At 36.9% G+C, this 27,022-nt stretch overlaps 1 protein-coding gene across 1 annotated transcript; it reads left to right on the forward strand.

Annotated features, from left to right (window-relative positions):
• Positions 1–1,350: 1,350 nt before the first annotated feature.
• Positions 1,351–26,742, forward strand: LOC145496703 (cilia- and flagella-associated protein 337-like). Its single transcript, XM_081476437.1, has 37 exons — positions 1,351–1,888; positions 3,217–3,270; positions 4,287–4,370; positions 5,766–5,831; positions 6,916–6,984; positions 7,340–7,456; positions 7,873–7,932; positions 8,109–8,191; positions 9,375–9,467; positions 9,801–9,846; positions 10,358–10,404; positions 10,805–10,858; positions 11,662–11,700; positions 12,060–12,160; positions 12,647–12,841; positions 13,259–13,301; positions 16,289–16,394; positions 16,820–16,895; positions 17,442–17,520; positions 18,256–18,355; positions 18,571–18,677; positions 18,841–18,920; positions 19,785–19,839; positions 20,123–20,168; positions 20,758–20,817; positions 21,028–21,108; positions 21,375–21,468; positions 21,605–21,697; positions 22,180–22,238; positions 22,358–22,427; positions 22,651–22,716; positions 23,080–23,119; positions 23,280–23,374; positions 23,754–23,926; positions 24,268–24,320; positions 25,145–25,210; positions 25,671–26,742. The coding sequence occupies exons 1-37, from the start codon at positions 1,547–1,549 to the stop codon at positions 25,822–25,824; spliced, it is 3,246 nt and encodes a 1,081-aa protein (XP_081332563.1). The 5' UTR covers positions 1,351–1,546; the 3' UTR covers positions 25,825–26,742.
• The last annotated feature ends 280 nt before the right edge of the window (positions 26,743–27,022 follow it).

The following is a 27,022-nucleotide window of genomic DNA, read 5'->3' on the forward strand; positions in this document are numbered from 1 at the left end:
CCCCTGGAGTAAAATGCCAAAAAGGTTTGTTAGCGACTTCCAGCCTCTATGGGAAGATTCATGCTGACGTCATTGCTTACATTTTTGCTCATTTGCATACGGCTTTGTGTACAGAAGGAAACATGTCAGATATAAATTGACTCCAGGAAGCTAGAGAGCTAGACGAACTTAATACATGGTGAAATTTTTAGCTCTTTGGGTGTAATATTCAAGGAGAAATTGTCTTTCAAAAACTGCCAAATGTCTGGGTGGCAAAAGCGCTAATAAGCTCACACATTCTTTGTAAAAGTTGGAGTTTTTAAACCCGTGTTGCACGGAAAGTATTCAATACGTCAGGCTCATATTCATTGGCAGAGTTAATCGCACTATGAGCTTTCAATATTCAGAACTGATTTATTTGTAGCCGTCCATCAGAAACTGAATTGCTTATGCTAATGAGGCAAGTATTGTAAACAAGGATTCCCCTATATGGTCATTCCTCATTATATAAATCCCCATTCCCGCTCCAAGAGCCTGGGAATGAGAATGAGAAATCCTAAGGGGATACTCGGGGGCGGAGGCGGGGAGATTCAGAAATTTCTAGTGGCGGGTGGAACAGTAGTTTCAGGAATTTTCCAAAGAAAAGACAACCTCGCAAAGGGTACCAAAATTTCCGAACATTTCTGACTGGGAATTTCTGTTCCATTTGATTTCCTCCTGGGTTTTTCGGTTGAATGGTTCGCATTTGGGAAATTCGATCAATAATTTTTGAATTGTCTGGAAACTTCCCTAGGAAATGTTCGTACCATTTGCATTTAATTTCAAACACATTTTTAAAACTAAACTAATCTATTGAGAGACATTTTCCCCTTGTTGCTTGAATTTCAAATAGCTTAAAACTGACCGGCCTTGTTTCAGCTATCGCATTTTCGCTCCATTCCCCTTCAGTACTAATTATTGCCAAGGTAAAGATGGGTGTATTTTTTGAAAGGGTGGCAGTTAGTTTAAAATTCTACCGACAGCAGTTGTAATGTGAATATAAAGCCAAACTTACCTCAGTTCACCAGCGACTATGGAAGATAATTCAAGAATAGCTTTTTTGCTTATCCCTTTTTTTTTCTTAGTTTTCCTAGCCCCTCGATAACTTTGCCTAACGGAAATATTTGTCTGTATTGAAGAATTGAAAAGAAAAAAAAATTAGTCTGGCAAATGTTTGCACCTTTTTTGCTATTTTATTTTTTCCACTGTCTGCTCATAGCTTTCCTAGCTCCTGGCCTGATGAAAGTCAGTTTTTGCTTTATTTGTTGTTGCAAAATCATAAACCTCGCACGCTCGGTTACAAAAAGGAGAGGGCTGTTACATGTAATGAGGTGGAAATTTTATTCTGGAAAGAGAAGTGAAAACTTAGAGGAGGGAGAAAACATTCACTGAATTAAAATATGTCAGCGCTCTAATGAGATGGACCAAAACGGTTGTCAAGGGACCGTTAGCAACGAGTCAGCCAATCAGCACTTAGTTTCTCACTCGTTCGAGCAGCAAAACAGTTCGAACACTGGTTGTGTTCAAAATGCCGCCAGTAAAGACGCAGAAAAAGGTTCGCCCTTCCACCGCTTCGGGGGCATTAGAATCTCACGAGTTCGTTGACTTACTGGACGATCTTAGACCAGCCACTGCGCCGGGGAAAAATTTACTGGGACTCGATCCTACGTATGTTACTTCGAGACATCATGTTCCTGGGGTCCCGATCACTTCGAAGTTAAGAGGAAGACAAATTTTTGGTGGCATACCCGAGAATGATTTGAAAGGAGCACAAGGAAGGAGAGCTACTTTGGGTGGCTTGGAAGATGTCGAGGAACATGAAAAACCAAAGAGACCAGCCACTGCCGTCGGAGTTTCAAAGCAAATCAAGGTAAATTGTTTTTCAATCTACAGCTTGTGCATGCAGAACATCGAAGCATGCAGAAGGGTTTCGAATGTTGAAATTTGATCTTTCCCGCCTTAGGATTGAACACTTTTATAAAGAGAAAATTTTTGGTGTTTGTATGCGGAGTCTAGGTATGCGATTGTGGAAGTTTTAATAATTCACACAGTCTGTTTTATTCATTACATCTGTGCAAGGGCAATATTCTTTCATGTGGCTGTTCCTACACGTTTGGTTTGACGGCTTCAAGAAAACAACTTCATTGTCTACACGCGCTCTTGGTGCAGCTTTCTTATACTGAATCTCAGACTTTGTATATATTATTTCCCTTTTGTTATGATCGTGGCTTATTTTTTTGTAATCATGTTTATACTAAATTTCTTCTGTTCAAATGGATGTTAATTCAATGAGCTTTGAAGTTGTTCTTGTTTCACTAATTACTAAGTGTCAATAATGTTAATGAATTCCATTAACGAAATTTAAAAATTCTCCGTGAAAAGGAAGAATAGGTGAGTTTTGTTTTCTGGAAAGAAAGTGATAACTTCACATACATATATTCACTTTTTTTCTTGTGGATCAACAAGGGCAATCCTAACCAACAAACATGTTACAGGGCTTTGAAAATTTACATTAAATTCCTTGAAACACCCCATATCTTAATATTTATAGCAGTGTTGATAAGCTGTTAATAGGACAATGTGATCAATTTACTGTCTGTGATTGGTTAAATTTTTTTTTGCGTCGTTTACAATTCAACACTCCCTAGAAAATTGTTTGTCCTATTTTAAAAGTGGCATGGCAAGAGTACTTAGAAAATCATGGGTTTCGTAAACTTTTGTTGATCCAATTTCAAAATTTCAGAATTTTCTGGTGACTCACAAATTTAGTCTCATTTTCATCTTCGAGTCTAAAATCTTCTTTTCACATTTTTCCAGGGTCTCGGCATTCTACATCCTGATGCAACTCTAACCGCCAGTTGTTTAAGCCTGGTTCACACTTCCAACATAACACCATAATGACTCTGACATTACAACATAACAAAAAGATAAATAGATCTCTTCCTTATGCTGTTATGTTGTGTTGTTCATGTTGGTGACATTTAAGACAACAACATAACATCCTTTTTATGTTTGCGTGGCAGTTTCCATTATGTCATTATGTTACAAGTGTGAACCAGACCTTACAGTAGTGTACAAGCTTTTATTTATTTATTTTTTTATTTCAGTCGTAAAATTATGGTTTAGGGCATTTCTTTCAAGTCATATATACATGTAGTTATGTACATAATTGTATTTTTTTTAATCCTGATTATCTAGCTTGAGGACAGAATTACTCTGGACCACTTGAATAAAATGAGGCAAGCTTTTGAGGTAAGATCAACTCTGATCTGTGAGTCCTTATCAAATCAAATCCCTGCGTATAACATACATGTAATGCAGATTAAATTTCAAACTATCTATCCTGTGAAGGTGCAATTGCCTTTCTTTCTGTGTCATCAAAAATATCCAATACATTGTATAGTTACTTGTTCTGGGTATATCTTCAGTCAGTCATATATGTAAGTCACAGTTCAATAATTGGACTGGACAATTATTGTCCAGATAAGAACCACATGTACAGCACCGGAAGATTTTGGAATTGCAATGGCCACCTTGGGGACAGAAGAAAAGTGATCGTTGTAGAGAGGTGGTCTTTATGGGGAGGTAGAGTGTAACATGACACCAGTTTTTTTTTTCTCAGGCTCAACACTTTTATCTTTAAAAAATGCTTAGTGTGGCATGTAAATGTGTTACACAATCAAACTACATGTATGCATATCGGTATGGATCAAGTTTTGTGACCTTTTCCAATAAAAAAAGGATTTTGTATTAACTGGCCATTGTTAAGAGGTTATTAAATGGTATTTGAGGCGTACTTTAGAGGCAGTTGCAGTTGTGGACAGATGGGCGTTGCAGAGAAGTTAAAATAAGGGTGAATGTAATTGGACCGTCTGCTTGGACAAAAAAGTGGCCGTTATAGAGAGGTGGCCATTAGTGAAGGTTCAACTGAAGGGGTGCATGGGAAAAGACCCTAAGTGACATCTGATAGACTGCAAGATTCTCCTAGCAAATTGCTTTTCACTTCCTTGTACAGAAAAGGAGAATTTGACATGAGATCAAGAGTCACTTAGGGCTTTTTTCCAAGCACCCCTTCAACTGTACTTGGAAAGAAACAATATTAGGGCTGCTGTAATCTTGCTTTTGGATCACAAAATGCATAAAAAATCATTGAAAATAAGAAGAACAACAACTTTCTTTATTTGTACTTTGCATTTTAAATTATTTACTTCACACTGTATTATGTCATAAATTATATCATAAAGTCATTATTGAAATTTTCTTCATAGGAAGCGGACTCAGATGGTAATGGCACTCTGGATCTGGAAGAATTCAAAGATGTTATCACCAATCTATTTCATTTTAAATTCAAGGTTTGTAATATTCTCAATAAAATATCTCCGCGATACCGGCGCAATGCTCTACTGACTGAGCTATGAAGCCACACATTGAGAGCATCGCGCCGGTATTGCGGAGGTCAAGGTTTCGAATCCCGGTGAAGCCCTGATTTTTTTCAGGGTTCTTCTTTCCAATTGCTTAAATTGGAAAATTTACTGCAATGATCATACTTCACTTTCATCTACAACCGTAGTTCAAGTATGAATTATTTCATATATACTTCACGTCACAGAATCATTGTGTTTTTGATTTCATGTCACATCCAGCCCTCGACCCATGCCCTGTTAAACTCGAAAGTAGTCCACTCCATGTTTTATTGTTGTACTGAAAAAAAATGGTGTTAGGTGCACTTTAAGGTGTTGCAGAATGGGCTTTTGATCAATTTTTTTAATAGCTTTTTGAGATGAAAAATTGAGAACAAAAGTGGAAATTGATTAGGAATAAATTGCCTATTTGTTCCACGTTCACCTATAACATCAAGGGCCCATTAAACAATTCTGACACAGCTGTAGCATGTGTTACAGTCACAACCATTATGGACAGCCCTGCGGTTCTTACTGCCAAGTTGATGTTATTACCTTTTCTGTCAAGTGAAAGTAGAAACTAGTAAATAAGTGTGATTGTTATCTACACAAAATTACCGTACATTAATACTACATGTACATGTAATTACATGTATGTGCTACCTTCTTAATTACTTAAGAAGACATTTTACAGCCCCCTTGGAGCAAACAAGCTCGGCAATCATTTTTCCTGCTCACAGAGAGAACATCACGCTTTCTATCTCATGGAGTGAACTTGACTCTATACTGTTAGTAGCAGTTGATTCATTTGGTGAACACAGTTTCAATTACTTGTACTCAGTACATGCAAATTTACTACATTAGTATAAATTTAATGCGGTGTTTATTTTGACCCTGTTGTCACAATTAGTGCTGCTACAAACTGCAATAAATGCATAAGAAATGGAAGGACTTTTGATTGGTTGTGATTACATTATTTTTTACCATATATGGGTAATAAGTGTTGTCACTTGCTGCTTTCATTTCAGACCACAATTTAAAAAATTTAAATAATTAGTAAAGTTGTTTTTGTGGTCTTTAAATTTATTGAATGCCAGATGCAGGTGTTCAAAATGAATGCTAAAAATTACGATTGATGACAAATTTCATACTGTCTTTTATTGGAAACGTGCAGTGAATTAAGTTTATTTTCTAAGGTAGACAGACTGTCCAGTTAGGATAGACAAAGTTTATTTTTATCTAGTAGATTAAATTTATTTTACAAGGACATGTCATGGGTACCATTTGGCCTCACTGGTCAATTTTAATTAATGTGTGGGATTCTTTATTTTAATTCCATGAACACAGAATGAAGACCAGGTTACTGCTCTTTTCATGAAAATTGATTCTTCATCAGATGGGGAAATAAACTGGGTAAGCTTACTTTTTTTAATTTGTCGCATCAAAAGTGCTTGTTGTTGGCTAGGCAACATAATAATTGTTTGTCCATGCTTATTGCTGTTTGCGTCAATTGCTTGAAATGTGAAGTTGTGAAGTAATCAGCTGATGTGAGACATGCTTGACACCTGCTGGGTTTTTGTCACTATGTTTGTAATAACAAAAAATTATATTTTACAGTTATGTAAATTTAAACATTGGAGACTGCATTTTAAAACCTTTACTTATTAACATTGGGGGGAACAAATGTACATGATTGTATAATATGTTAAATACTCAGAGCTTGAAGGTAAATTGTCTTCTAACTAACATATACATGTAGCAGTCTTTTTACTTTACAATTGTTTTGTCTTTAATCTTGCTGTAATCTGGTTTTGGTGGTTTTGGTGAGAAAGCATAATTTATTAAGTCTAATGGTTCATGAAGTACATGAAGATCGACTGAAATATATTTTTTGACGATGTTCAATGTTAGTAAAAAAAATATTACCATTACTTGTCTTATCTGGTTTAAGAATAAGAAATTATAAGTTCTATGGGTTCTGAGCTTTGAATTAATGTACAACACCCTAGTTACAGAGTGCTGTGAGACAAGCAGTGGTGATTGCAGTTTGCCTGGTCTGTTGTGTCTTTAAAACTAGGAAATTTAAAATTCCTTAATCTGTCATGTATCAACTGTGTTTAATTTAGAGATGAGTTGCCTTCAGTTGTTATAAATTGAAGACAATAAAATTAGATGTGTATTACATGTGATATAGTACATATTAGACTACATGTAAAAAATGTAAACTCCTTGCATATCTGATAATAACACAGACAGAGTCACTGCCACACAGTTAGTATCTTAGCAAGTAAAAAAGCTGCAGCCATTATTTCAAATTGTGTTTTCAAGATGGTCAGGAACATTATATCATTACTGCATTCTTGGAAAGGATACATCTTCATGTACCTGTACCATCCCTGCTGTCATATCTTCAGCTGGAATCAGATGCATTCTTTTTGTTATGTTTTTTTTGTTTGTTTTTTTTGCATGATATTTTTTCTTTTCTTCCCTGGATCAGGATGAATTCTGCACTTTTATGCAGCTTGAATATGCTGAGAAAGAGGATTCATACTTACGTTCTAAAGAGGTGCGTGAAAATACTGTACACGTGTTTGCTTGAATGTATACTTCATGGATTTGTGTGGAAAATCATGCCTAGGAATAAACTCCTGAAATCTCTTAGTAATCTAGTCAACACGTTTTAAATTCAGTCAGAAAAATTGCATTTATTTTGAAAATAAAAGGTGCAATGCTTTCAAAAAACTAATTGGTTTTAAATTTTTGCAGAGCTTGTGTAGCCAAAGTAGTTTAATTTATAGTTTAATATTGTGACCTTAGATAATGTTTCACACTACACTGTACAGCCATAAAAGAGTTTTAGAATCAGAATAAATAATTATACATTGGGTAATACATGTACATGTATATCTGTTATTCCACAGACTGCTTTCACTCTGCCTGCGATTATTGCAATGAGTGAAAACTCCAACTCATCTCAGAGGGAACATGTTATACGACTATGTAATACGGCAGACAACAACTTCCTTGTCATCAGCAAGGTACACTTGCCATTCCTTTACTAGTATGGTAAAAGGTAAAGACTGCATGCGAGCCAAGTGGCCCATCAGGCCGGAGCTTATCCTGGTTTCTGTAGCATGAAGCGACTAGGAGTATTCTACTCCCCCTGGATGGGATGCTAGTCCATCGCAGGGTTACCCCCAGCATTAAGTTCGCCGGTACCCATTTATACACCTGGGTGGAGAGAGGCACTGTGAGAGTAAAGTGTCTTGCCCAAGAACACAACACAATGTCCCCGGCCAGGGCTCGAACCCAGACCACTCGATCCGGAGATGAGCGCACTAACCATGAGGCCACCACGCCTCCCACTTACTAGTATGGTAGCAGCACATTATTCCACTGGGCATAATAAAAAGTGTTTCTTGTTGTGTTTCTAATAATTACTGTTGTTCTGCAGGATGGTCTTGTCTCATTTTGGTCCCAAAATATGGAGTTTAAAAGAATGAAACATGCTCATGTGAGTATTTATAGTCATTATCTGATAACAGGCTAAAAAGATACTGTTAAATCATGTGTTTCTTTATTGATTTGCTTTTGTTGCTGTTGTTGTTGTTGTTGTTGTTTTTTGTGGTTTTATTATTTGCCAGTTGAAATAAGTTTTTAACAAACACTTGTTTAATACATTATTCTTAGGTTGAAAACTCAACTAAGAAAACTAAGTGGATAACAGATTTTGTACTTATGCCTCATTTCAACAAATTTATTATTTCAACAGGGTAAGTTTAGTTAGTATTCTCATGGAAAAATACAACTTAACTAAAAACATTTCTAGGTGTCCACCTCTGCTTGACATTTAACAATTAGATTATGAGCAGAGATTTCTATGAAGTGATAGATGATGAGGCCGAAGGTCGAATCAACTATCGCCTCATAGAAATCGAGAGTGAATAATCTAATTGTTTTAGTAGAATTCTAACTAAAATTAATGCAAATAACGGTTTCCAATTATTTTTCTCCACATTATTGAACTTCAGGCTTTAACAAAATCGCACGTATTGAATTGTCCTTAGTAATTTTGCAGTTGTTTATGCGCGTGCACCCGGTTTTTCAATAATTTCAAGTTTTTAAAGTCAAGAAACTGTCAATTTCCTTTTTTCAGTCGTCTCAGGAATTTAATTATCTATTTACATGTAAACTTTTTTCCAAAACTTCAGAAAAACGATAAAAAAGTCGCATTTTTGGACGATTGACAGCTACTGCACTCTAATGGCTGATAGTATACGAGTAGCTTAGCCAATCAGATTGCTGCATTTGCATTAGTATACTCATAGAATTCTACTAATATAAATTAGAGGGTCATAAAGAGATCAACATTTAAAACTACATGTACAGAAATACTTTGTAATGCACTGCATTGTGCTACATTGTCATGAATCAAATAAATTATTTATTATTTATTAATAATTTGAACTTCATAATTTACAAATCACTCTACATTTCATTACATTGCATAACATAATGTTATACACAGATTTTGCTTTATAATTTAACTTTGTATTATTTATGTCATGTCATTAAATATCATACCTTATGTGTACTAGTTTAGTTCATATTAGATTAATTGAAGTTATATTATTATATTATATAATACTAATTGTCAGTAACTGTTCTTTTTCATTTTTTTGTCTTATACCTTGTTTCCTAATTAGTTAATTTATTATAATACATGTATTTATGGCTTTTTATTTATAATATAATTTAGTGATAAATAGTTATAATTATAATATTTTTAAATCAGTGGCTTAAATTTATCTTTGATTGAAAATTTTTCAAACCAGTTTGATTTTGTTTTTGAGAACTTTTAAGTCAAAAGTAAATTAAGTTAAAACCAAAGCAAATATATAATTATTATTATATCTGTAAACAACTAATTATTTTTAAATATTGCTTCAATAATAGGGATAGGGAAATTCAGTTCTTTGAATTATCAACATTTGAGCCTTACTGCCAAATCACTGGCTTAGAGACAACTCCTTTACGAGTTGATTATTGGTAAGTGAACGGGTTGGAACCCAACTCTTTGCCCCTTGCTGTCTATATGATGCCCTTTTAATGCCTCCTGCAGTAAATCCTACCATATGTCAAGTGGTATCAATGTTGTTTAGATACTTACCTCTAAATATGAACCATGGCTCTGCATATGATACATGTAATGATAATATTGATCTAAGTATATTTCATAATAGGCATAAAGAAATCTTGTCCAAAAATAGGAATGAGTCTTAAACAGAGAGTTTTACATTCATGTATGATAAATGTTCATTAGTGTTTTAGTACATGTGGCTTCATGTGGAACACAGAATAATTCCAAATCTTTCTTTCCAGCTCAACAGGACAAGATGAGTGTATTATTCTTTATGGGGACAGTCAGGTATTCATAGTTTTACAATCATATGTGTATTAAACAAAATAAATGCAATGAATGTATTTTCTAAAATTAATAGTTTCACTATATTAACTTTTTCAGGAAAGAAATATTTAATAAGTAGTTACTGTCAGACTATGCACTTCAATTAATAGCTATTATTTTTTAGTATGTGCACTTTACTTCCACTTAGTAGAGATTCCTTTTGTATTAAAAAAATAATATTCAATATAATATTAAAATATGTTATTTTTATCAATATACAACAATGCATCAATCATCACAATTCATAACAATTTCATTGTTACCATAAAGATTCATAATTTCTGGAATAGATTATTATTTATGATGTGTCATGTGCACATATCATTTTGTAAAAAAAAAACATAGTGTTCAGTTCATACATGTATGGTTGAATTGAAATGTAATATTTACTATGCATTAGTTTATTTGTTATAATATTATACAGCCATGCAACATTTTAGCATGTATTGAATGTGAGCTCTTTTTTTCTTAGGGATGTGTAAATATATTTATTATGAATTCTGTGGGAGAGACATTAAGGTATTTTTAGAGAGAAATCTTTCTTAAATGAGAACCATTATAACGTATTGGTTAGGGAGAATCATTAAATATGTATTACATTGTACTTAAATATTAATTATTTATTTAATAATTATTTTACAGAGTTAAGGAATTATTCCTTAACTCTGTAAATCACTTTGACATGTTCTTTTTCTCAAAAGTTCAAGCCATTGTTTCAAAAAGTACTCTGGAAACTTTTAGCTTTGTTGATTTAATTTTCAGCAATATTTTTGTCCTATTCGCACACATCAACTGAGGTATTGAAAACCTGAGCTTGTACAGGAACACATTTTTGTTTCATCCATTAATTTAGTTAGAAATGTAATAAATACCTTTCGTGGAATTTAGTAACTTTAACATTCTCATTCTTGATTTGCAGAAATTGGAAGAAAATGCCAAAGGTTGAAGGAATAGCTAGTGTAAATATAGATAGGTATGTACAATGATCATTTCATATGATGCATTATAACAATGCTTTAAAACGATATAATTACATTCTGTCTTTATTCATCTATTACAGTGTGACATTCCTTATCAAGGGCTGTCAAATAAACCTCTTCATCACAAGTCAACCAACCGGCAATGGCATATTTGTATAGCTGGGTTTATGTGAGAATGTTGTCAAAATTACATACATACATACTTTTGTACGGCACCCCCTTGGGGACCCTTCCAACATACATTAATTTAAAAAGAAAGCTATTTGCGGACAATAACAACGTAGAAATCATGCTAAGTATTAAGTATGGAAAAGAAAAAGAAAAAAAACTAAACTACAATAGGTACATTACAAGGATAAGAAATATTTACAAATTAAAAAGATCTTTAAAAAATCTCTTTTTAAAAAGGTTCATTAGGTTACAAACTATCAATTTCTCTGAATTCCTTTGGCAAGTTATACGTCTTTGCACCACAACAGGTGACTGACCTTTGGCCAGTCGTTATTCCGCACTTCGGCAACTCAAGGTCGTTTTATTGCCTGGTATTTCTTAGATGCACTTTTGATTGCATCTGAAAACGATCACGAACTCAAGATAGCTTGGAGTTTGGTTGTTCATGCTTTTATGTACCATTACTAAATCGTTAACGAGCACTTCGTTCTAAACTGTGGCTCGTTTATATTCACACGATTGTAATAATACCGTTAGAAGCCATTTACATGTAGTGATGGTTGACAGGGGCATTCAATAATAATTGTATTGTGCATTTTAATCTGTGAGTTCTGTTTTTTTACAGTGTTGTAAATTCTGATAATGCAAGATTTACCTGCATCAGGTAAGCACCTGATTTCTGTTTGTTGTATTAAGTGGTGTTTTTCATGAACGATTGAAAAACTCAGATTGTAGCAGATTTTATAATGATCATTCATTGCTACGGCAAATATACTAATTTCTTCAGCTGACAATGCAGTGAGGCTGCTGCAATGTGTTATTACAATATTTTTTTTCACCTTTTGTTTTTTTTAAATTGCTGTGAAATTAGTTACATCTGTCATGTCCAGTAACTAGACTGAAACAGTTTTGGAATTATTTTTATTGCAATTACTTTTTATTGAAGTGACGTGGTGACTTTGCGTAAAAGAAATGAAAAACTCAAGCTTGAGTTTTGAGTGCTTTTGTCACTCCATCCTTTAGGTGGAAGGTTCATGCAGACTGGGTCTCGCAGCTCAAGTATTATGACTCTTTGAGAGCAGTCATCTCGTGTTCTAATCACCCAGACACTGCCTTGGTTATCGGTAAGTTATGTTACGATGGTTGATAAAGTTTTCCTCTCTATTGACATAATAATTTCGCTAAAAGAGGTAAAATAATATTATGTACAAGGCTAGAAACTAGAAAAAAAGTTATTAGTAATGTGAATATTTTCGAGTTATCGTCACTATCAGGGTGAAAGCCGTCTGCGCTTATGCATGGTTTTACACTTACATTATTCCCGAAGTTGATCCCTTCGTATTCTAAGCTGCATCACGGTTTGTGCATCTTGAAAAGTGTGACCTCAACTTTTCAAGTTCGTCGTTTGTAATCCGTGTCAATCTTCTCAATCCTTAACCATCCTTGTTCCTTTGTGGTTTAGTATTATCTTTTTGGTGTTTTTCTGCCCTATAAACTACTATTTTTAGGTTTCCTTCAATATAACAGTAATTTTGTCCGTGGCCAAATTAACTAAAAATACCGTGACTGAGCTCCTTTAAGCTTCATTTTCATGTTGTTCTACTTCTTAGGTCATACAATGGGCAGTACACATGTAGAATCGCAACTTCGAGATCCCACGGGTGCCTCAAAGAAAGTGCAAAACTCAACTGCTCGTGATATGCAACCGAGGCGGCGTATGGACAGTGATCAAACTGTGTTTAAAGTGTACAAAGGAGTCAAGACTTTCGACTTTTGCAAAGAAAAGAACGTGATTGTAACTGGAGGTGAGATTATATTTTGTCTGATTCGATATGCAACCAAGAGAAACGTAGATGCAAATAGCATCCGACGGTTTCTACATTCACTGTTCTTTTGATGCAAGCTCTGTAATGTTGCGGCGCAATGTTCCAGTATTGATTGGCGTTTTACTGGAAGCAACTTGCAACTTTCAATTCAAATTTACTTGAGCAAGTTGCCCGCCCCCTTGGGTAACCCTCCCAGGACGCGTAAATGCAGGATTGGCCTCAAATTTAGCCCCGTTAAAAAGAGTTGGAGTAGATAGAGGCAAGAACGGGTCGTTAATTGTGTTGCTAAAAAAGACGCAAGCCCTACACCTTTAATCTGCGGTTGAAGTCTAGATGTAGTGAACTAACTATGGACCATTGTATTTAGAACTCAGTTAAACGGTTGTTTTCTCACAGGAATGGATAGGCTTGTCCGGTTATGGAATCCTTATGTTCCAGGGTATGTAATTAGATACTCAAGCGTTATGAATTGTGCGTACTAGTTCAAGTTTATAGGAACCGTTTTGTTCGTGCAAGTTGAACCCCTACAAAACGTGCCATGATTTACATGTAGTGCAACTGAAGCGTAAGGGACCGTTCATTTTTTATAAGGTAGGGGGGGCTGGTGGGATTGGGGGGGGGGGCCATGCGAAAAAAAATGGCTTTCGAGGGGGGGCCATCCCAAAAAAATAAGGGAAAAAGGGGGGGGTCACGTGAAATATTTTAGTAAAACTTTAAAATGGCATAATGTTTGAACATCCAAAAAATTGTTATAGAATAAGCATAGAAGGCAGGATACAAATTTATTACAAACTTTGCTTCTGCTTTTAAAAAACGTTTGGCGACAAAAAGCATTTGTAGCTACTGAAAAGAAGTATTTAACACTGTTATTTTCGAATGCAACTTTCACCGGCACTCATCTTCATCTCCGCTGTCGTCGAGTTCTTCGTCGCCGCTTGTGCTGCTATGGGAGTCTCTTTCACCAATGCTGCAAGAAGCAGCAATGCTTTCCGTCAGAGTGTACTCTTCAGGGTACATGAAGGTGTAAACATAATCTCTGACTTCCCGCTCAAGGTTGGTGGTGATTCTGCTTCTTGCAGCATTGGTGAAGTAATTCCCTTCCAAGAGCTGGGCGATGTATGGCCCATCTCTTCTAAATATCGACGTGGCAACATCCTCAACTTTAAGACACTCTTCCGGGACGGCCGTTCTAGGAGGGTACACAAGGCATTGTGGAAGATCATTTCCTAGCGGGTTTCCAACACAGATTCTATAAACTCGTTGGACGTTGTTTTCAGTCCGCTTCCCCTTTCTTTCATTTGACTTTCTGCGGTTTTCTTTTTTCCTTCTCCTTTTGTTGATGTGCTGTTTGAGTATGCCTTTGAATATGCTGTTATAATTGCTCTTCTTATTTTCTAGTGCTTCCATGTCCTGCGTGACCTTCGTCAACTTAGCTTCTGTACATTTGATCTGTTTTACATTAAAACTGTGGGCAAATTCTTCGCCCTGTTTTAAAGCAAGCCCATTGGACTGAAAGAGTGTGGAATCGTGGCATTCAACTTTTCCACCATTGCTCTGTGCTCTTTGATGGAGAAGTTCAGTTTTCTTCCATCACTGGGCTTCAACTGGTATCCTTGCATGGAAAACTCACTCGCCCTTTCTGAACAGCCATCCGCACCTAGAAAAATTGCTTCTTTTGCTTGTAAGATGTCAAACTGCCTGGATCGTTCAGCTGTAAACCTTTTCTTAAACGACTCGTCGCTTTCGCCATTATTGCGCATTTTGGAATGAGCCTCTTTCATGATGCTCATGTAGTAATGCGCTCTTTCCCCGATTGGATTAACAATATAAACAAGAAAGAGCATGGAAGTGGCAGGCTGGTTTTATCTGACCCAGAGAACGTTGCTCTATTTGCAGATAAGTTTATTCTCAAATCGAAGTTTGTGGTGGATTATCTTCAGCATCTTGAAGTGCTGGAATTTAAAAGGAAAAAGAGAGCAGAAGAAAAGGCAAAGTTAAGTAGGGAGGAGGATTGTCCTTGGACTGAGTTGTGCGAAGGTCTAACCAAGCTTAAAAAGCTACGTGTTCCAGAACTAAACAAGTACTCAAACCACCACGGGCTGGAGCAGCATTTGAAAAGCAGCAAGAGTGAGAAAGTAAAGGCAATTGTAAGACATTCATGCTTGCAGCAGAAGAGTCCTCTCAGAGCTGGCCAACCAACACTGAGAAATGCCAGGACATTGACACAAAATGACAACAGGGCAAGTGCTGACAGCAGTGAAAGGGATGAAAGTGACAATGATGAGTATGACAGTGATGCCATTGACTCTGGGGGAGAAGATGACTCAAGTGACGTCATTCTTGCATTCATCAATTCAGATGAGGAAGATGCCAATGAGAGGCCAAATGCCACACGCTCAGGGCGAGCCATAACTAGGAGATCCGAAATTGACTTCTCTTTCTTTTGGTTTGTTTTTTAAACAACAGCTCTCCGTCCAGTAGAGATTGTAAATATTGTCTTCATAGTGAGCACAATAACGTGAAGTAGGGGGATAATAGAGAAATATTAAAAAAGTTGAAATCTAAATATTGTTTGTTCAATTTTTTTTTTTTTTGGGGGGGGGTCATCCCAAAAAATGACCGCTATAAGGGGGGGCCATGTGAAAAAATTGGTAAGCTGAGGGGGGGTCATGCGATTTTTAAATGGTGCTTCCCAAATCCCACCAGCCCCCCCTCCCTCATAAAAAATGAACGGTCCCTAATCAATTTGCGAAATATCTTTTCTAGAACTTTAACAGAAAGTAGAAGAAGAAATGCATTTCAAATGCACTGAAATCCTCATTTTCTTCCAAAATGGAAATAGGTACTGATGGCCAAGGCATTTTTTCACTTATTTTCGAAAGCCTACTTTGTTTTGCGATTCAGATTCATTACGTTTTGTCTCCTCACTGTCTATAATGTGATATTTTTGGCCGAGGTTCACTGAGGTTACGTCCACACTATACCGGAGAAATTTGAAAACCTTTTTTTCATTCTGAAAACGCATCAAATGTTTTCCTTCCACACTAAGTCGGAGAAATTTGAAAATGCAACAAATCACCGGTCATTTTGGATTTGTGTTTGAGGAAAACTCGGGCAGGGACATCACGTGATTATCGTGACGTCATCGTTTTAGGAAAGCTTGTTTTCAAAATGTTTCCGTTCTCACGAAAACGAAAAGCCGGCGTTTTCCAAATTCCTCCGGTTTCAAGAGCGTTTTCGAAAAGCTCGGTTTTGGTAACGGATTAGTGTGGACGGTAGGTATAACCGGGGAAATAATGCTGCGCTTTCAAATTTCTCCGGCGTAGTGTGGACAAGGCCTGAACCACGGCCTGGTAATATATGTAACGTTTGTGGTAAAAATGTTTTCATCCGAGATAATTGCTCTTTTTTACCTTTTTTTTTCAGTAAACCTACGGGTCTTCTCAGGGGACACACAGCGCCAATATTTCATTTATTTATTTGTCCTGAGGACGACAGAATATTCAGTGTAGCTACGGACAAAACAGTCAAGGTATGCCGGGGTATAAGGGTATAAGGGGTAATAAGGGAGACTAATGAAACGACAGTATTCCGTGGAGTGTTTTTGTGTGGTAGTTCCTCGAGAAAACTTGAAAATGTGCATCACAATGTTTTCCTTTTTGATCAATGAGAGGTTTAGATCGAAAGATGTTGAGGTTATTTATAGCCGAAGGTCAAATTGCTTTTAGCTAATCACTCCGTTTGAAGTTGTATTCTTGTGCACTCTAAAACCTCGTGCGAGATTGAAAGAGTTTTCAAATACCACTCGTAGAGTAAATCCTTAATAGCCCTCGTATTTAGACGATTATTAAATAATATTATTTGATGATATCCGATATCCAAATATTTGAAGCCAAATCTTGTTGTGAAATGATGAGAAATATCTCTAGTAACAATTCTCTTTGAATTAACACACAGGTGTGGGATCTTCACGATCACACGTGCTTACTGACTGTCCGTCCCAAGGCACATAAGATCAGAGGCGATCTGGCTGGTAAGTTCTCCAAACACACTTGACAGAGTTTGAGATATAATTGTCATCTAACTAATATACATACAGTCAGCAACACGAAATATTTTGAAAACAAATTACGGAAAATTTTTTAGCGATAAAGAAAAACTGTGGAAATGTATACATGTCAGTCATTGTGAATTTTCGCCGTATACCGTGATTTTGGATAGAATACAGTTATCCCCTTTGTTACACAGCCTAAGAATTATTGTTTTCTGATTGTGGGGGTAACATATGATGTCACAGGAGCTAATTATGACGTTATAAGATTCAAAATGCGGTTCGTGGTAGATTCCAAATAACTCAAAATGGCTGTTATTTTTCCTAATTTTTCCGAACAATTTTTAGTTTTAACTAAGACGGTAACATTTCTAAGAATTTAACAACGACTTGTTTCTAGATTAAAATACATGGACTCTTGGCAGGAAAAATAAAGTCACTGTCTAGTAAATACTTTTCCCTTAAGCTGGATTTGACTGTAAGATAAGGGGATTTTTTCAATCAATTTCTCGTTTCCGTTCTTTGCAGCCATTCATTACAACTACTCTAGTAGAGGCCTTGCTGTTGCTACATCCGAACAAATAGCTCTTCTACCACTCAAGAGCAGGTAAGAGAAAAGTTCTCTGGTAAAGTCTGTGTCGGACCAAGTGGTGCACACAGCCGGAGCTTATCCCGATTTCTGTAGCATTAAAAGAGTTCAGTCGCAGCATTCTAAGTTATTTTGGCCACGTACTAAATTACCTTTAAATTGAAAAAAAAACTGAAAATAGTAGCTTACTAGGATAGAAAAACACCAAAGAGATTATAATAAACCATAAAGGAGCAAGGATGGTTAAAGATTGAGAAGATTAACACGGATTACGAACGACAAACTTGAGAACTTTAGGCTAGGAAAGTTTTCAAAAAGCGCAAACCTTGATGTAGTTCCTTTTAAAGTAACTAGTAGTATATCTTTCTCCCCCTGGATGCGATGCTAGTCCCTCGTAAGGCTACCCTTAGCATTAAATTTAGCGGTACCCATTTATACACATGCAATTTGCTATTTGATTTTGGGATTAGCCCGGTTATAGCGCAACATAGAGACCCCAGAACACAGCGCACTCCTGAGACGTTTGTTGTTTTACTAATCCGAACAAATATAAAATAGCAACAGTGTCATGTGTAAGCAATAAAGAGGAGAGTTAAACTTGTAAATGAGGGTGGAATAGGATGCGGTTTCATTTTGAACAAATGACGGTTTGGTACGAAAAGCCAAGCAGGAATAACCTACGTTGTTTGGTGGCCAGTTTGCAACCTTTTTATTACATTATTTTCTCGCACGTAATGGATATCTTCATTTCAGGAATTCATCAAAGGACATGATAACAACTCATAAGGAGCCAGTCATGTGTGTGAAGTACAACAAAAGCTTTAAACATGTTGTCACTGCCTCGGAAAGCTCGGTAAGTTGGAAGCAAATCGTATTCTGTTCTTGTTTGCTTTCCGCAAAAAGTGATCCTTGTTTTTAATGCCTAAAATGCAATGCGCGGGGATTGGGAAAGAGGGGGCGGGTGGAGTCTGGGGTAAAGCAGTCCCCAGTCCCCGTGTATAAGCTGCAAACTGCTGTCATAGAATCATTCGTTTACTGATGAAACGAACTTGTTTCACTCGTTTGCAGGTGATAAAAGTGTGGGATTTGGAAACGGGACGTTCGGTGTTTGAATTCTCTCAAGCTCATGGAGATCATGCCGTCACTTGTATGAGCTTTGACTCTACAGAGAGAAGGTGAGAAAATATTTTTCTGGGAACAATAACATTTTTTCAGTTGTTTGCGTCATATTTTCTCGAGATGAAGCCTGTTCAGTTGTCTTCCTTTTTCAGATCTGCAAACATACCCTCGCTCGCCGTAGACTTACTGTTTTATAATCTAACTTTGTTTTCTTTTCAGATTAATTACAGGCGGTAGAGATGGCAGGCTAAGAATATGGAACTACAACAATGGACACTGCCTCAGAACACTTGAAAAAAGTAAGATTTTCTCATTTCATAAATGATGCGTTGATGTACAGTGGGAATATTCAAGATAACGTTCAGTTTTTCACGAGTTCAATTCAGTCTTTCATCTTATACCGTGCATTTACCAAACGATAAAATGTCTGGCTGACTGCTGACGTCTTAATGATTGTAGTATTTATTTTTCTCTTTGCATTTCTTGGCCAATCATATGTGACCACTTTGATTTGTCCTCCTCTCTTGCATTGAGGTAGTTGGCTTATTAATTAGCTGAATAAACAAAGTCGTTGGAGAAATCAAGGGGTATACCGTCGCTTCCATCTAAGCGTGGACACGTGACGCCGAAACATGCTCTAATTGGGTGTCAAACGTGGCATGATTGGTCATCAAACATTTGAAGTTTTGCGGACCGTAAAGCGAACTTGAAACCGGGATAAGCTCCGGCCTGATGGGCCACTTGGCTCGTATGCAGACTTTACCTTTAAAGCGAACTTTCGCGCTCAAAGTTCAGAACACGAAATGGTGAAAGATTGAACATTAAAGATTTCTTCTGAGAAATTGACCCTGACCTGTGTCAATATGCATACGCCTTTCGCGAGAGTGGTTTTACTTCTGGTATAACCATGAAATATTGCCTGGAGTAAGACTTTCAGAGTCTATCAGAGCGCGAAAGTTCGCGTTACGGTCTCCTGAATTTCAAATGTTTGATGACCAATCATGCCATGTTTGACACCCAATTAGAGTATGTTTCGGCGTCAGGTGTCCACGTTTAGATACAAGCGACGGTACAATACTTGCCTAACTTACGTTAAGTATTGCTGTATTGGGGTAGCAACTTTTACCAAATTTCATCAATCTTCCTCCCGTTGGTTTTTTCAGAGAGCGACGTTGACGAAGTAGCAGATTTAACCTACCTGGTCTTAAATAAAAACAGGTTAAGTATATGTAGATAATTATATTAACTCACTTACTGTTCAACTGTTTGTTTGAGCTTTGGCATGTTTGAAATGTTCTTTGACATGCGCAATCAGTGTACAAAAGTTAACAAGAAGCTATCATTTCTTTGGAATTCCAGATATAGCATCAAAGATAATTATACCACCTCGATTATCGATTAACTTTTGGTTTCAGCTTTGGCATGTTTGAAATGGTCTTTGGCATGAGAACAATCAGTGTACAAAAATTAACAAGAAGTTTTCATTTCTTTGAAATTGCAGATATATCATCTCTGTAGGCTGGGACAGAAGAATTAACTTATTTTCTGTGAGTAACTTCCCTTGAAATTTTATTCCTTGCATTATGTCTGTCTGGTGAGAGTTCTGACACCCTTGTGTTGTGTTCTTGGACAAGATACTTTGGTATAGACGAACTGTTAAGGAAAACCTGACAAAATAGGGCGGGGAAACCCTGAAGTGCGCATCAGTTAGGTCTGCATACGAGCCAAATGGCTCATCAGGTCGGAGCTTATCCCGGTTTCTGTAGCATGAAGCGACTAGGAGTATTTCTACTCCCCCCTGGATGGGATGTTAGTCCAACACAGGGTTACCCCCAGCAATAATATCTCCGGTTCCCATTTATACACCTGAGTGGAGAGAGGCACTGTGAGAGTAAAGTGTCTTGCCCAAGAACACAACACAATGTCCCCGGCCAGGGCTCGAACTTGGGCCGCGCGATCCGGAGACGAGCGCACTAACCATTAGGCCACCGCGCTTTATCGGGGTGGGGGGAGTACAAAGACTCCAAGCGGCTTCACGCAAACGCGGGAGTGCTTCCTGAGCAGGAGTACGAGACTTATGTTCGTCACTTATTTGTTTCTTGTATGAGGTAATGATGTTGTTGTCTTTTCTTGTAGGATGATAATGAAGATTTTCATCACGTTCAACACCCTTATGCTTACTGGAAAGACGACCTGGTAAGGAAAGAGACATCACAGACACTTGCAACATATTGTTATTGTTTGTCAGAAAAGCGTCAGTTATTGAATTAAGGTCATGATGCTGTTACTAACTGCCATTTCCCGTAAACGATGCTTTCATTTTTTCTCAGGCTGTCTCGGTTCTGTATACAATCCTCGACCGCCTTAAGAAAGTTTTATAAGTGAAGCTTTTCTTTGTTGATTCAGGTCAACGGACATAAGGAGGACATCTTGTCGATAGCAGTCAGTCCACCAAACCTTCTGGCAACATCAAGTTATGACGGAGAGGTACGGTACTACAGTTTCCCAATTGTTTTAACTTTGGTCTTTCTTTTCTTTGGCCTAATTGAGAATTGAAGGACTCACAACGTAAGCTAACTATTGTCATACGAAAACCTCACCACTCTTTCTGGCTGTTTGATGAAGTGAGACCAGTTAGTCACAAACTCGTACTTCGTGAAACTATTGGCATTTTGAGTAGCTGGATTTCAAGTGTTTTGCCATTAGATCGTATTAGACTGAAAAGTAATTACACCTTCTCTGTTTCTTTGTAGATAATCATCTGGAATCAGATTTCAGGCCATATCTTCTGCCACATACATTCACCCCGTGCTTCCAGAGAGAACGGGGAGATTTCCTCGCGAGATCGTAAGTGCTCGTGATTTTGTCCAGATTACAGAAAGTTAAATTGCCCCGCGTGGCTTGTGGTCATCTCCAACCCCAAAATAATTCCTTAAATTTGTGTTTTCATAACTGGCTCCTTTTTCTGTCCTTTTATTCCCAGTGGATGGTGGAAATGCCATTAGTAAGATTTTATTCTTGAAAGCAAGAGCCATGAAGAAAGATGCCGCCACCTTGGTGGCCAGCGGACCACAAGGTACTGTGTGTAGTATTGTACACCAATGGTCTCTATTCATTCATTCATTCATTCATTCATTCATTCATTCATTCATTCATTCATTCATTCATTCATTCATTCATTCATTCATTCATTCATTCATTCATTCATTCATTCATTCATTCATTCATTCATTCATTCATTCATTCATTCATTGAAGCGATCTGTGTTTGGAAAGTACTTCATCATTAGCTAAATGAACTCTTAGACAAACTATGCCCCTTATAATAATGAATATTGATAATGACAAAAAAGGTACAGATTAACGAGAAGAATAAAAATAACTGCGCTGACAGTTTTCTATCACAGTGGCACATTAATCGTCACCTTTGTTAATTCGTATCAAACAACGCTTCTGTAACCATGTAACATTTATGTCCTAGAGAACCAGAACGATCAATCTGTACCAAGTATAATTTGGATGTAATTATTTTTTTCTAAAATACAATCTTCTGTTATAGGTCTGGTTCATTTCTGGAATATCTACACAGGCGGAACTCTTTATGCTACGTTTTGTCCAGTATGTAGTCCATTTCTGCCTTTATCTTATTTGTGATATACTAGATAAATAGACAAGCATTCAATCAAGTAGACAGCAACGATTTTTCTCCTTATCTTTGTTGTTGTTGTTGTTTACAGTCCAGGAATGGTGTAACAACCATGACGTCTGTTGCCAAGGATACCAGACTCGTCACCGCTGATTCGGCAGGTTTGTTTCTTTTGTTGTTGTTGCTGTTGTTGTTGTTTTTGTTGTTGCTTTCTTTTGTTCAGCTGTAGGTGACGTTGATGATGTTGCTGTGTATTTGACACAAGTATAAAATCATAGAAATGTTCAAGTTAAGTGAAGTCTGTTTTTCATTGCCCAACAGCACAGCGCCGTGTGGATTTATAGCGTTTATTTATTACATTTCTGTAACATTCTATTTATTTAGGTTTCATCTCCATCTGGGATGTAGAAGATTACTGCATGAAGACAAAAACAACTGAACCTCCAGAACGTGAGTGTAATGTTCTGTTGAAAAATATTGAAATATTGTTTATAGTTCTAAGGCATTCTACTTAAACTGAAAGAGAGAAATTATTCAACTAAACATAACAGGCTTAAAAATCCCCACTGGCGGGAGGCAGACCAGTTGGCTATTTACAAGCATGACTGATGAGTCGAACTAGGGTCTACAGAGAAATAACTCCAGCTATAAGTGGTCAAAGCGGGACTTAAACCCGCGTCCGGCGCCACTCGGCCACCCTGCTGCTAATGACTATGAAAGGCTTGCAGTGAAGGAAGTTTTTGTAACATGATGTATTTTTATGCTTTGTAACCTTGGCGAAAACCTACATGGAATGCAATGTTTGTCTTTCAGGTTTGTTTTTCTGGCGTGCCCATGTGCAGAGTATTACAAGGTAATTTCACGCTTCTTGCTTCATCAAATGTTACAGTGTAGGATTTTACAACCCCTGGACAGACACTGCATGAAACTGCGCGGTACTCAGTTTGCTTTTTGGAAAGTGAACAAGTTTAATCGTTAGCAATGCTTATGGAATTTTTTTTTCTGTTTTTCAGTATTGAGCCAGTAGATATTTGGAATTGTGAAATTCTCCTGACAGCTTCTTTAGACTGTACCGTCAGACTCTGGACCATGGAAGGACATTTTGTTGGTACGTCTATTCGAGGGGATTTTTTAACTGAGAAAAACTGTTTTGTCGCCTCGCGTGTTACAGGAAGACAGAATTTTATCGAGTTTATCTGTTATAGTTTTGTTCTTCACGGTATAGGCAAAATTCAGAGTTACTGTGTACCTCCCAGAATTTTGCAAGTTTGTTTAGCAATACACCTTCTTGAATGGAACGACGCAGGTAGAGAGAGCGGAGTCTTGCATATGCAAGAAAACAGCAGAATGACGCACTCGAACCGAACCAGTCGATCCGAAATCCAATGCACTAGCAATTAGGCCTCCGCGGCCATACTCGATGTAGTATGCATATATGAAACCAACGATGTCATTGATAACACTTTCAACTTTTCTGTTTTCTAAAGGAACTCTTGGTCAACCTAAAATCTGGGACATTAGGAACCCGGTATCTTATCAACACCCCATGGCTCCGTATGATGTGTTGGTGGACCCCCATACTCTGCCAAATCTTCCCAAGAAATATAAACATGAAGAAACAGCGCCAGATGACACTAACGATACTGACATAGAAAATGAGGTAAGTAACTAGAAAAACGACTAACATCATTTCCGAGAAATTTTGCTTGTCGAAGCCAAGAAAGTATTACCAAACATCAGTTGATCAAGATAAACCTCATTCTTTTGCATTACTTTCAACACTAATTTACACAGTCACACGTTCACAAAACTTCTTTCATCGAAGACTTTGTCAGTTGATCGTTATTGCTATGTAAAGGACGTTTTTCTTGCTCATAACGTAACGTCAAGTCGGTGTATTATAGTTTGTTTGTTTTTTTTTTGCTCGTTAAAGTTCTCTTCCCACAGTGAAATCTGACAAATAAAATGCCAAATCGAGTTTTATGTTTATGCTTATTGTAGTTGGACTCCCCAATTCCGTATGTTCCAAGTTTTCAAGCAAAGGATTCGCTGGTGTAAGTAAACTAAGATTATGTTGCGGGAGTTAGAAAATATAATCTTAGGCCCTGTACACACTACCCCGAAAGAATTTGAAAACGGAGGTTTCACTTTGAAAACACATCGAATGTTTTCCGTCCACACTACACAGGAGAAATTTGAAAACGGAACAATCACCGGTCATTTTGCATTTGTGTTTGAGGAAAACTTGGGCAGGGACATCACGTGATTATCGTGACGTCATCGTTTTCGAAAAGCTTCGTTTTCTAAATGTCTTCCGTCCACACGAAAACGCAAAGCCGGTGTTTTCAAATTCCTCCGGTTTGAAGAGCGTTTTCGAAAAGCTCCGTTTTCGTGACGGATTAGTTTGGACGGTAGGCCTAACCGGAGAAATAAAACTGCGTTTTCAAATTCCTCCGGCGTGGTGCGAACGCGGCCTAAAGCGAAAGACCATATCGTCCATTTCAGTTATGTGTACAAAGAGGATAATGAATTGAAAATAAAAAGTGAAAAAAGCGCGTTGTGCGAAGGGTTATGTAAATACAAGATGGCCTGGTATGTCACGAGTGAGCAACATTCAAATTAAAAAGATTGGTAGCACGTTAGCTTTATTGGTAAGGTTAATTTTAGCTTTTATTCCTTTCGCTTCTTTTATCACCAAATCTGTTTACGTATCTTTAATATTGGGGTCTTTCAATTTTAGCCTTTATCCCTAATGCTTCTTTTGTCACTAAATTTGTGTACGTATTTTTTGTATTGGGGTCTTTCAATTTTAGACTTTATTCCTAATGCTTCTTTTGTCCCTAAATTTATTTTCTATATTGGGGTGGTCCATTTTTAGAATTGACGAAAAAGATATTGCTGCAGAGTTGAAGAAGTCGCCTTGGAGGGAGGGATGTGGAAAAAGGTGAGAACTGAAGTAAATAAGAGAGATATAAAACATATTTGTTTACATACACACAAGGAGCAAAATGAGTGAGGCTGTGCGGAATGGAAATCGTTAAACTCAGTCAACTGAGTAATAGCAATCCTTATTTTCTAAAATTAAAATTTAGTGGATACTTAAGGAGAGTGAATGAAACTCATGTAGAGAAAATCCATCTTGATTCCAAACTTCAGTTTCTTCCAGTCAGTAGGCTAATTCCGAGTTACCTTATGCCTCTGTTTCAAATGGAGTCCTCGTGCAAAACATTTCTCACGAAAATAAGTTTGATTTGCTTGAAACGTATTTTCATAATAATGGTTGCGCAGGAAGACTCATTTTGACCTAGAGACAAAGGGCAAGCCGGAAATGGCTTATTTCAGGAGGTATGACTAGAAAGGTCAGTTTCACTGTACAACGTCTCATTGTTTGCTTACTATTGCAGATTACGCCACGAGAGGCTAAAGAAAGTTCCTAGAGATATGGGCGGACCAAATGCCTATCAAACGTTGACATGCTTTGAGCTGGAAGACACGCCTCCTCTGCCCAACCCCCCCTCGTCCTCGTCCATCGATGATCCGTTTGATATTAGAATATAAAAAAGTATTTTCAAATAGTGGGACAGTGATGCTAAACGTCTAGTTAGTGTCTCTGAAAGTACAATTTTTTTCACGACCGAGAAGTGTTTTGGAGATGTATTAGAGAATTACAGTAAAAACAATATGCGAAGTGGGACGGGATAACTTCAGATTAAATTGACTTACACTTTGCTTTACTTTAAAAATTTATGTCCCACGATCTATGGCCTATACCCGTCTAAGTATAATTCAAAAAATAATGTCAACCTTAAAATTTTATTTATTTTAACAAATGGCATGGAACTCTAAACTGGAATACATGGTTGCCTCTGTTTTGCGAAGAGTTTGAGCACCAATGTAGAAGTGTTTTGCCGCGGCTTACCAAAATGTCTGAAATAACTCAAACTTTGCTATTTAAAAGAATTTAAACTTTTCTCTCTTTCTGATACGAAGTAAATGAACAGTGCAGCACTTTTACAACAGAGTAAGGTTCTAAGCTTCGCGTCTAAACGATATACAGAGATTATACGAGTTTGGTAGTTTAACAAGGTAAAGAAGGTCTTAATTTTGTGGTTAATATATATAAAAAGTGGTCTTAAATGTCTGGCCTAAAGAGTGATACAGTGATATAGACGAAAATGTTGAAAATCAGTAGCGTGGGTGTTCACTAAATCTTTATTGAACGTGGAGCCAAAAATTGTAGGTCTACATGTATTTATTCTTTAAGCAGGCAATGTTTGTATTTCTTATTTCACAGTCTAAATATTTATTTCGATCAAGCCTTTTTTCAGTGAAAGAAATGAGATGTTTTGTAATAGAGCAACTGGTATGGAATATGTTGTAAATAGAGTGAGTGTGAATATGACGGTGGCTCCGCCAAATGTTTGTAAAATCGTCTCATTGAAAGTGAGGAATAAATCGACTCTTTCCAAGAACTGTTGCCAGACCTGTTTGATTAATAAGATTAATAATGATAATCATCATCATCATCATCATCATATAATAATAATAATAATAAAAATAATGATAATAATAATAACGAAAATAATAATAGTAATAATAATAATAGTTCATTTATATTACTCCAATGTTTGTTTGTTTGGTGGTTAATTTATTTGTTTTTGTAGTGCCCTGTGTGTTTTCGGTTTTAAAAGGAAGGTTTTACTGTAAGGCTAAAAGTTTAGCGAACGAAATGAACTCTCCATGCCCATGTACAGTT

Source organism: Orbicella franksi, chromosome 9 (genome assembly GCF_964199315.1).
Source record: "Orbicella franksi chromosome 9, jaOrbFran1.1, whole genome shotgun sequence".
In the NCBI taxonomy this organism is placed as follows: Eukaryota; Metazoa; Cnidaria; class Anthozoa; order Scleractinia; family Merulinidae; genus Orbicella; species Orbicella franksi.